Source organism: Dermacentor andersoni, chromosome 11, assembly GCF_023375885.2.
Source record: "Dermacentor andersoni chromosome 11, qqDerAnde1_hic_scaffold, whole genome shotgun sequence".
Taxonomy (NCBI): domain Eukaryota; kingdom Metazoa; phylum Arthropoda; class Arachnida; order Ixodida; family Ixodidae; genus Dermacentor; species Dermacentor andersoni.
The window spans coordinates 109,827,304-109,837,937 of record NC_092824.1 but is presented as its reverse complement, the minus strand read 5'-3'; the positions used below and the strand labels follow the sequence as shown (position 1 = coordinate 109,837,937).

General features: G+C 42.9%; 1 protein-coding gene across 1 annotated transcript in view; it reads left to right on the top strand.

Moving 5' to 3' along the window:
* Window positions 1–301: 301 nt before the first annotated feature.
* The window catches only part of LOC126539457 (vitellogenin-6-like), a 48,894-nt gene continuing 38,561 nt past the window's right edge, over window positions 302–10,634 (top strand). The window contains exons 1-4 of the mRNA XM_050186304.3: window positions 302–344; window positions 5,915–6,057; window positions 6,718–6,852; window positions 10,377–10,514. Of these exons, the coding sequence (XP_050042261.1) occupies window positions 302–344; window positions 5,915–6,057; window positions 6,718–6,852; window positions 10,377–10,514 (459 nt within the window). The remainder of the gene's footprint in view (window positions 345–5,914; window positions 6,058–6,717; window positions 6,853–10,376; window positions 10,515–10,634) is intronic.

Sequence of the window (10,634 nt, the reverse complement as noted above, 5' to 3'; positions counted from 1 at the left end):
GAGATTTGTGAAGTGTGACCTGCTCAAGTGAGTTTACCGGATGTGCGTCTGGTTAACCTCCCTGCCTTTCCTCTCTTCCATTTCTCTCTCTTTGCGCACTCTGAAGCCTGCAGCACAACCTTCCTCCTCTCCATATCAGCGAATCCTTGTTCCAAAGTTCAGCTACCCTCCGTCTCATTGGCGCTAAGCTCAGCACAGCGGCGCCACTGCAGCGAAGGCTATTCGGTACTTAAGGCATCCAAAGAACGAGCGGAGGTTCAGAGCTCCGCTTGGGATGGGCGTGAGCTAGTGATCTGCCACCATGAGAGTGCTATGGTTATTGCTGCTGGCTGCCGCCGCCTCCGGTGAGTTATGTGGCTAGAATTCCACGTGGAGCCAAGGAAACGTCTTAAGGAACACCACGTCTTGCCAGTGTTGAGTGTTTACCATATGTTACGATGTCACTACGTAAACTGCATGCGAAATTCGTCTGCAGGCACGTAGGAGTTTGCGTGCCGTCTAAATTAAATTCATCAAAGGCGGTTGTACGTTGCTTGAGTAAAATCAAAGCTCTACAACAGCCACCGTAACTGCAGCTAGCGTTGCTCGTAGGAAAATTGTTCTAGAAAAACTATTTCCTTGAGCTGCGGGAATCGGAGGCGGTGAAACTTGTTCGATTTGTATGCTTATTTCAATGCTAAAACTGGTGACGGTATGATACTTTCAATTAATGTAGATACGATGTAACACTCTGAAGATGTAACGGTTACGTTATGTAGTTGCATGTGACGACTTTGCTTGTGCCGAAGCCATACGCGAGAAAGACAAGAAGCTCATAGGACCTTGCAAAAGCACAAGCCGAATTCCTACGAAGTTGTGTCTATGGAGCAGTTGAACTAAGATTTGCGGTTGTCCGTAATGAAATTCCATATTTTAGAAGCGTTCCTCTTATATGACATCCGTTTGAAAGCTTGTCAGCATACAAGGCTTTCGAGAATTTTAAAGAAATTTTTACGAAGGCAGTCATTCATCCACACATATCTTACGTTGCTAGAATATTGGCCATAGTGTTCTTCCTCTCCGCGTTTTAGCTAATTTTGATCTCGGTTGCTTTGAAAGTTTACAGGGGATAAATTAGTTGTTGTTCATAAGACACTCTAATAACTCTTCGGGCCGCCTTGCATACGTAATTTACTGCAAAGGCCCCACACTTTGAGGTCTGCATAGACATATTATCCATAACGTCCCCCTTATTTTCATCAAATATACACAAGGTGCCTTGTTTACTTTAACGAACACTTCGGCGAAAGCAACTACAAATATCATATGACGCATGCAAATAGAAAAAAAAGAAATTCAGGACGCAGCAATTATTTTCACTGCCTCGAATTAGGTCATGGACATGAAATTTCATGTCACACGCTGCACTTTCCATGATCATCCTTGGCGCTAAATTTAAACTAGGTTTGGCCTACAGTTAGTTCGGAGGAATTAGGAAGCAATGCAGACAGCATCCGCAATACACTTTCTAACACTCTATCAAATAAAGTGCTTACGAAGACGGTATTTAAATCCGCACGCATTAAACTTCCCACAAAGATTTTCCATATTGTTCCCCCCATTATCGCTAAATTTGATTTTGGTAGCATTTGCAGTTCTGTCAGGGCAGCTGGCTATATTCTGTGCCGCTTACAAGACGTACCCATAATGCTCCATATCGCTTCTACAGGTGATTTATCACCAAGAGCCGAATTAAACCTCCCACTTGGAACTCTGTCTATACATCACCCCTTGCTTGGCCGTTTCTGTAACTAAGAATAAACAAGGCACCTTATTTAGTTCACCGAAAACAGCAGGCGAACTTTCTATTATGCATGGAAAAATAGAAAAGCGAGAATTTAAAATTGTTTGTAACGCTCCTAAGTAAGCCAGAAGCATTAGAATTTCGCCACGCATCGCACTTAGCTTACACGCCCCGCACCCTCCTACAGTTTGTTGGTCTCTCCCGACATTGGGGAACATAGCTCTTAACGCAGCGTGACGCTTTCGAACTGTTCCTTAAAGCATTATTTTTGTGAAACCTTTATTAGATTAAGAAGCATTTTACGTTACACACTATCTTGCCATATCGTTCGTCATACGATCAGTAAATTTGACTTCAGTGGTTATTGTAGTTATGCCGGAGCAGCGGTATAAATTTTGCGCCACTGATAACGCTCCGGAGCACTTGCATACGTAATTTATTGCAAAAAAAGCGCATTTAACCAACCCACTCGAAGTTTTCTCTACACTTTACCCGTAACTTTTCTCTCCTTTTCAACAAATATTAAAAAAAACTGCTTTGTCTAGTTTCTTGACGACACCGGATAAACTGACCGCAAAGCTCGTATCACGCAAGGAGATACAAAAAAAAAAGAACGATTCAATAATTATATGCAATGTTTCTGTGTTTCTGCAACGCTTAACCTAGGAACATTAAGCATTTGTGGCCCATCGCAGGTACCATGGCCGCCTTTTCCACCAAATATGCACTTTGTAGATTGTAGAGTTACCGCTGCACATTGGGAAACGTAGCTAAAAACGGCAACGTGACACTTTTCAGCACTTGCTAAAATTTTTTTTACCGTGATTTTATTTGATTCAAATGCACTTACCTTTGCATAGAAATTTGCGGTGGCGCTACCCCCAAGTTCGCTAAATTTTATCATGCTAGACTTTTAACTTAAACCACGGGAGCTGGCTAAATGTGACGCCACTCGTAAAACACACTCATAACTCTCCAAAGCACTCGTATACGTAATTAGTTGCAAAGGCCGCAAATACCTCAGACCCCATGACCTTACACATTAAACGTAACTTGCATCGATTTGTATAGACGCGGTAACGAGAATGGTCGATTTCGAAGGCGTGCCTGTAGTGCATGTCTGTAGAACCGCGCTACAGTGTGCCTGTAGTGTGGGACTCCAGGTTAATTGAACCAAACTCGTCCAAACTTGCCCACGAACCAACTCGTACAAATAAAAGTTTTACTGTACGTTATTTTGACCGCCTGGGTTTTTTAACGTACACCGAATGCACAGTACACGGGCGTTCCTTCATTTCGCCTCCATCGGAACACGGCCGCCGGGACGGGGATTCGACCCCGCGATCTCTTGGTCAGCAGCGCAACGCCGTAACCGCTAAGCCAGCAGGGCAGGTAACCATGTTACTTAAGGACTAGAATACATTGGAAGACTCTGCAGAGGGAATAACATCACTTGGTTTATAAGGGCGAAAAGATTCAAGAGAGAGAGAAGAGGATGCATAGAAAAGCAGGGAGGTTAACCAGAGCCATTTTAGTGACCAGGGCTGTCACCTTGACTTCTTTACTCAAGGAAGTTGTTTCTCAAGTGGCCGCCTCTCCCATCAGAGAATCTACTTTCTGAGTAAACGATGACCTATCAGATCGAAAATCTGCAGTGGCATGAAAAGTACCTGTGTTAGGTGTGAAGGATTCAAGAGCAACAACCCGAGATTCTAAGTCTTGAAACCGAGAACTGACAGTCTCATGAGGAGGATAGAAGTCAAGAGTCATTTTTTCCTGGCCTGAAAGCACTTTATAGAAAATTTCGGCAACTCTGTGCTTATCATCGTTATTTACTTGAGTTTCGTCAGGGGTAGAATTAGCAGCTAATCAGGTAGGTAGTCTGGATCTTCGTGCGTTATTCTTGGGGCCAGAATTAAATTCAATGTCCCCGCTTAAGAGACTGCGTGAAGAATAGGCAACGGCTGAATACCATGCAGGTGCTGTTTTTCCGGCACCAGCTCACCGCGGAGACTAGGGAAAAGCTATTACACGTCTTGTATAATGCAGAAAGATGAGTTAAGGCGACTACTCAGTGATTATTTTCCATCCACCTAATCAAGCAGATCACTTCAAACTTTCGGTATCTGTCACTGAAAGATAAGCGCCCATTTAGTATGAAATTTTTGCCATTTTTGTTATCTCGGGGATACGGGGAAACTTTTGAAGCGTTTGTTTAACGTATCCAAAATGGCCAAAAAACGGGGATTTAGCCATTGTCATTTAAACCCTAACTGGCACACACACTTCAAAGCTTTCCTGCATGTTACCCCGAAACTTGCCCACATTTTTACAAAATAAAAGCTTCATGGGTAACACAGTATGTTTCACAAGGCCGAGTGAACTTACATATAAAGGTTTGGATCACTTCTAGACGCATTACCCACTACGCTGCGTATTTATTTTCACACATTTCTTCCTTGAACGAAGTGAAGCAACGCCACTGCTTCACATTCGGGCAGGCGACGATAACCGTCGCTCTTTAAATACGGAGACGCCGTTAGCCTGGCGGTGTCGGTATAGGCGCGGACAACTTGCTGCGGCAATGAAAGGCAAGGTACAGGGGCGGAAACTTGTGCGCATGTGTTACTGCGCCAAGCAGTCCCGCATTTTGAGGGCGCTTTAGGTTTCCTGGATCAGGTACTGAATCAGCGCAGCTCACACGTTTGCAGTGTCGCATTTGACTAAACGCGCAATATCCAAGTAAAACAAATAGGAGAAATTTAACGCGCAGTTGTGTATGTTGCCTTAATTTGCAGTGGTAAACAAGATGCTTATGTTTTCTCCTTCCCAGCTCAAATGAAGGATGAATGGCAATGCGGGAAATTTTTCAGGAGTGCTCTCGTGCGCGCTTTGTCTCCATAATTTTTTCTCACTTGCAGCAGAATGCAGACCGCGACCATAGAACTGCAAGCGATACGTTTTGAGCGCACTGAGAAATACGAAATATTACTCTTGCTGTACAACTAGTCTACACCCCATGCAAAACCACGATTGATTGCACCTCCGAGTGGAGACGTTGGAAAAGGTCCTATGTGGTCGCAGTAGATTATAAGACTACAGTTTGTTACGTATAAACGAACGCCAGTATACGCGAGTGCTTCCTTTCCAAACACTTCTACGTTAACGTCATACTGTGTGAGTGACTCCCCCCCCCCCCCCCCACCTCAATTTCTTGCCCGCTATTTGTACTTGGTGAGACGCTGACAACAAATCGGGCCAAATAAGCACTGAAGTTAGGTACATGTGATGCTCCTGAGTGGCTAGAAAGTGATAGCATTACCAGAATCGGTCCACTCACGCCGTTGAATGGCACTGCCTCCAGGATTATCTCACGTAAAAAAGGCCCTTGTGGCTGCCCGTAACGTGCACTGATGTCAGTATCGGCCCACCAAGTAACCACCTAAATTAGATAATCTACGGGATTGGCCCAGTTCAGACTATTTCACCTCCGGTATCAAAGCAGTTCAATATTTCACTGTCTCCATGAAAGGCCCAGTTCACACGGCACGAAATCCTGCCACGCAAACCTACGAGGAGTTTGACAAAGAAAGCGGAAGGAAAGCTACACGCTGCACAAGCTAGTACAACATTTTGAAGCGTAGTGACAACCTAAGAAGTCACGGTTCTTTTTAGCTCCATAAAATAATTGTGCTAAAGTGATTGCTCGCGTTTACTTAAGACAGCTCCTGTAAGCAAGGCACTTTCCACAATAAAAATCAGGAATCGGTTTCATCGAACTTGCATGTTTGGATGGCTATAGCTACAGCTTATGTAGATAAGCTTCCCTATTGTGTGAAATGAAATGCACGTAGTTAAAGCAAAAATATTTTCGAACTTCCATTACCAATATTTCAGTTCTTCTTTTCAACCATCATGATTCCGCTGAGTTCAAAATTCCTCAAGTGTGGGGCGCCAACTAAGGCATAACTTGGTGGCAGATCTGCCTAGTTGTGCTGGCATGTGCCAATATTTACTTAAGCGAACGCATTGAGGAGGTTTGTTTCTAACCCATTCTTTGTCATTGTGCACACTCCTTTCCTTTAGATAGTAAAGGTTAAACACTCACACAGTTCTTTCTCTGGTCATAAGGTTTCGAGGTCGGCAAGGAGTATGTGTACGAGTACAAGGGAACGATGCATGTTCTAAACCCTGAGCAGCGGCATCAATTGGCTGGCCTTGGATTCCGAAGCAAAGTCATCATGCAGCCCAAGCCAGATCACACGCACTTTAAGGTAACCTCAAGGAAGCTACTGATCGACTAATGCAATAATTAGCCCGAAATTGCCAGACGAAATTGCCAACACCTCACAGCAGGTGGCAGTAACAAAAGTGCAGTTCCTCTGCATTTCCTAAAATTTGTGCTCAATTACTCTCTTCACTGCTATGAATCGGAGATTTCTTTTGTTTTAGTTGTTACACAATTACAGTGCGACTACTATATTTCCTCGCAACACCACGGATAATTTTTCTGCCTCCATGTCTTCAAAGCAAAACCTTACAGAACCTAATTCAACTGCACGGTGCTACACTGCTTGGTGGCTATTGGGTATTTCAGGGGCAATGAACTTCATGTTACTTTGAGTACCCTGGTCAGACATGTCTATATTTGCACTTGTTATCAAGCCACCATTCTCTCTTTTGTTATGGTAACAGTTCAAAGTTCTTGCTCTTACTTTTAGTTAAAAAACAATTTAAAAACTAAAGAATTCGCCTAATCGGAGACGCCAGCGCACAAATAGTCACCGGGAAAGAAAGCTTAACGGGCTTTTAACTTTGAGGGATTAATATAACAGCAGAGTTCTTGCTCTCCTTGTGTCGTAATGGATCAGGTTTCTTTTTAGATATCACTGAAGCATTACGCAAATCAGAGGCCGTTATCATCATTCTTCCAGATCGTGAACTTCGAAACGGACTCGTTCAACTCAGAGGAGATCGACCTCACTCATCACGAGTTCCACTACGCGTCGAACGATTACCTCGTCGGCGCTCTTGAACAACCTTTTGCCGGCAAGTTCGACCACGGAAAGGTACAGTGTTCTTTTTTTTTTTTTTGACAAGACTGTAATCATGGAGAAAGCGCCGTGGTTGATGCCATTTAAGATTGCTACATATGCATAACTACAAAAGCAAAAGAACAAGAACGCTAAATAGCAACGAACGCAACCATGCAACTCATTGCACATGAACTCGGATGCCTCATGTTTTGAGCACACACAAGTCCGCACAAGCCCTTCAAGACAATCAAATGTTTTCTTGCAAGGCCATGAACCACGTACTGTCCAAACGTATTTCCACGCCAAGGAAAATGAGAACAATTAGGTGACGCCTTTCCTGGCCACGTGAACACATTTGTACAAAAAGAAATAATAAAGCTTTATATGGCTTAAAGCTTAATTATAATATTACTAATTATGATATTATTGAATCAGTCGTTGGCACAACCATTAGGCAGCTCCTAATTCCTTTATTGATGAAGGAAAATAAACTTGATTTCCACTGACCTCACTGGTTTGCTGAACTAGGCCCCAGTGAAAAGTCACTCCAACGTATGAAAAACGCGTCTATAGGCTACGCGTTATGTTTATCGTGCTGAAATCAGCAGTTTGAGGTATCAAAAAACTTAGCATAACATATATGATATGCCGGGCATTACAGGTTTACAAAGACATGGTGTGAGTATTACAATTCTTGTTTATTAAGCAAAGCATACTCCCGAGCAGATACTGTGCATATTTAATGACGCGAGAAGCTAGCACTTCAACTTCGGATAGACTTTCTCATCGCCACTCTAGCATTCAACTCAATATTGCTTCTTCCCGACCCCTAAGAGGAAAGATTAGGTCGGGCGCTAATATATAATTACATGAGATTGGAGAAATCGCTTTTCTTGGCAAAGACTGCACTAAATTTGATGCGGTTTGTTGTATTGAATTTATAGTCTAGTAACTGTAGGAAGCAGATGTTTTATTTAGACCATCAAGTTTTGTGCAGGTATTCTTGAAAAAAAGGTCAAACTGTAGATAGTTGTGTTCAATTCAGTTCATTTTATTAACTTAAAGGTCCCCTGCAGGGGCATTACGTAAGGGGTCTGTTTTTATAAAAGAGCGAGAACATCGTGATAAATAATCATTGAAGAAAATGGCCTGTTACAAGTTCTACAAACGAAGACGGCCAAGTGGTAGAAGTGATGTTGGGCGGAAGGCCTTTCCAGTCTGTGGTGTTTCGGATGAAAAAGGAGACCGCGAAGGTGGTTGTTGGAGCAGGCTGGCGTGCTACTTGAAGAGGATTGCTGGTGCGATGAGATATGCGTGCCGTTGCTGTGATGTAAGGTGCTTGATTAAGGAACGCTTGTGGCACAGGGAAAGACTGGAAATATCCCGGCCACGGCGGCCGCATTTCGATGGGGGCGAAATGCGAAAACACCCGTGTACTTAGATTTAGGTGCACGTTAAAGAACCCCAGGTGGTCGAAGTTTCCGGAGTCCTCCACTACGGCGTGCCTCATAATCAGAAAGTGGTTTTGGCACGTAAAACCCCATAATGTAATGTAAAGACTGGAAATGCGATGTCGATATGAAAGCACTGATAAGCCGGTTTCTGGTTTCAAAGATGAAACGCTGACGTCGTATGAGTATGAGGTATATGAAAGAATCTTAGAGCACGATTTTCAACCGATTCTAATGCGTCGGTGATATATGCTTGATGCCAGTTCCAGATGGCTGACGCGCATCCTAGTTTCGGCCTAACAAGCGACCTATAAGCCAGTAATTTAACATGTGGTGAGACGTTACAAGATTTTGTTAGCTGTGGAGATAATGCTAGTGACATGTGCGTGCCAAGACAAATTGTGAAATAGGGTTACACCTAGATGCTTATATGATTGTACTGGTTCTCGTGACCCGTTATTAATTGTGCATGGGAAGAAGAAAGGGTTACGACAGCGGGAGAAGTGCACGCACTTACGTTTGTTGGCGTTAAGGGTCTTCAGTGAATTGCTGCACCATTCAAAGACACTATTAAGATCATTCTGGAGAGCAGTTTAGTAAGAGGAGTTATTGACAGTGCGGTAGATAATGCAGTCGTTTTCAAACATGCGTATATTACAGGAGACACGTTTAGCTAAATCATTATTATATATTTAAAATAACAGGGGAGCAAAGACAGATCCTTGGGACATGCCAAAAGGTTACTGGGAGGAGGCTTGATAGGCGCTTGTTGACTAAAGCCATTTGTGTGCGATCAAACAAAAATTCCTTTATCCAGATTAGAACGTTAGGCAGTTGAAGTTCAGCAGTTGAAGTTTTAGCAGCAAACGTCGGTGCAACACTTTATCAAATGCTTTTGCAAAATCTAGAAAGATTGCATTGGATAGCAAGGTTAGTATGCAAGTCATGAACGAAAAGAGCTCATTCGCTTTCGCAAGAGAAACCTTCGCGAAAACCGTGTTTCGAAGGGTGAGTCTAAGTCTAAGAAGTCAATTATTTGAGAGTAAACGACATGTTCCACGATTTTACACCGCTGGCTTGTTAGTGAGATGGCTTGATAATTTAATGGGGAATTCCTGTTACCTGTTTTGTAGACTGGAACGACCTTTCCCACCTTTGAATCATCTGGCATGGTTACTGAACAGAGTGACTGTGAGAACAATAAGGACAAGTATGATGCAGCAACGTGTCATGTATCATGTGTTTAGTTCATTTCATCAATGCCAAATGAACATGATAGCTTAGTCTTCTGTATTATGGATGAAATTTTATTACCATAAAATGTGATGCATGGCATGCCACCTTCCATATTGTACAAGGGTAAAGAAACATTTGTTTTGATTTCTTTCGTGAATACTATCGCAAATGCGGACTTAAAAGAGTCAGCGTATTCAGTATCGGTAATCGCCTTGTGTGAGTCATTGATGATCATAATATTGCGAACTGGATGAGGGAAGTACAAAGCTTTCCATCTTGCATCTTCGAAATAAATAATGATGTCGCAATTCTATAAACAGCACCAATAGATACATTTAAAGCAGATAAGCCTGGTGTTGATTTCAAGTCGCTCTGAAACATACCAGCAATTTGTGAGTACTCCTCTACAAAATCCTAGTAAGTATTAAAACATTTTTACTACAGCTATATAATACTTGTCCGCTTTGGATGCTCAACACATGCAGTTTACATAAGTGGGACATTTACTTTTGGTACAGTTATAAATTTGTAAGCTTCGCACTTCAAGTATTTTTTTTTAATTTACCACCCTTAGGAAATTTTTTAAAAAAGTTCAGTCCTTAGAGAAAATTCTGCTTCAGTGTCTAGGATGTAACTTTCTCTCTAGAATGAAACACATTTTATTCAGATCAGTCATCCAGCATTTGCCTCAGCAAAAAAATTTTTGCGTTTTACATGTATCTGAATAGGGAAATCGCAGTTTGCCCCGTGCTAGACCTTCATCTTAAGGCAGTGAGCCACAACTTTACCAGCACCTATGAACCGACAACCAGAGCCAGCACGTAGCAATTGTTCGCGCTAACCCCCGTCAATGTATACAACTTTCTGTAGATCGAGGAGATCGAGATCGGCAAGAGCGAACCCGTGTGGGTGAGGAACGTGAAGAAGGGCGTGTTGTCCCTCTTCCAACTGGACCTCGTCAAGGGACGTCACGAACACAAGGATGACAAAGAGTACCATGTCAAAGAGGTAGGCTCGCAGCCGAGACTTTTAAATATGGGAAGGCAGTCTTCCAACATAGTCTGACCTGTGGGACAAAGTATCGAGATATCTGTACTTAATCATGGCGGCTATCCGCATACAACCGCG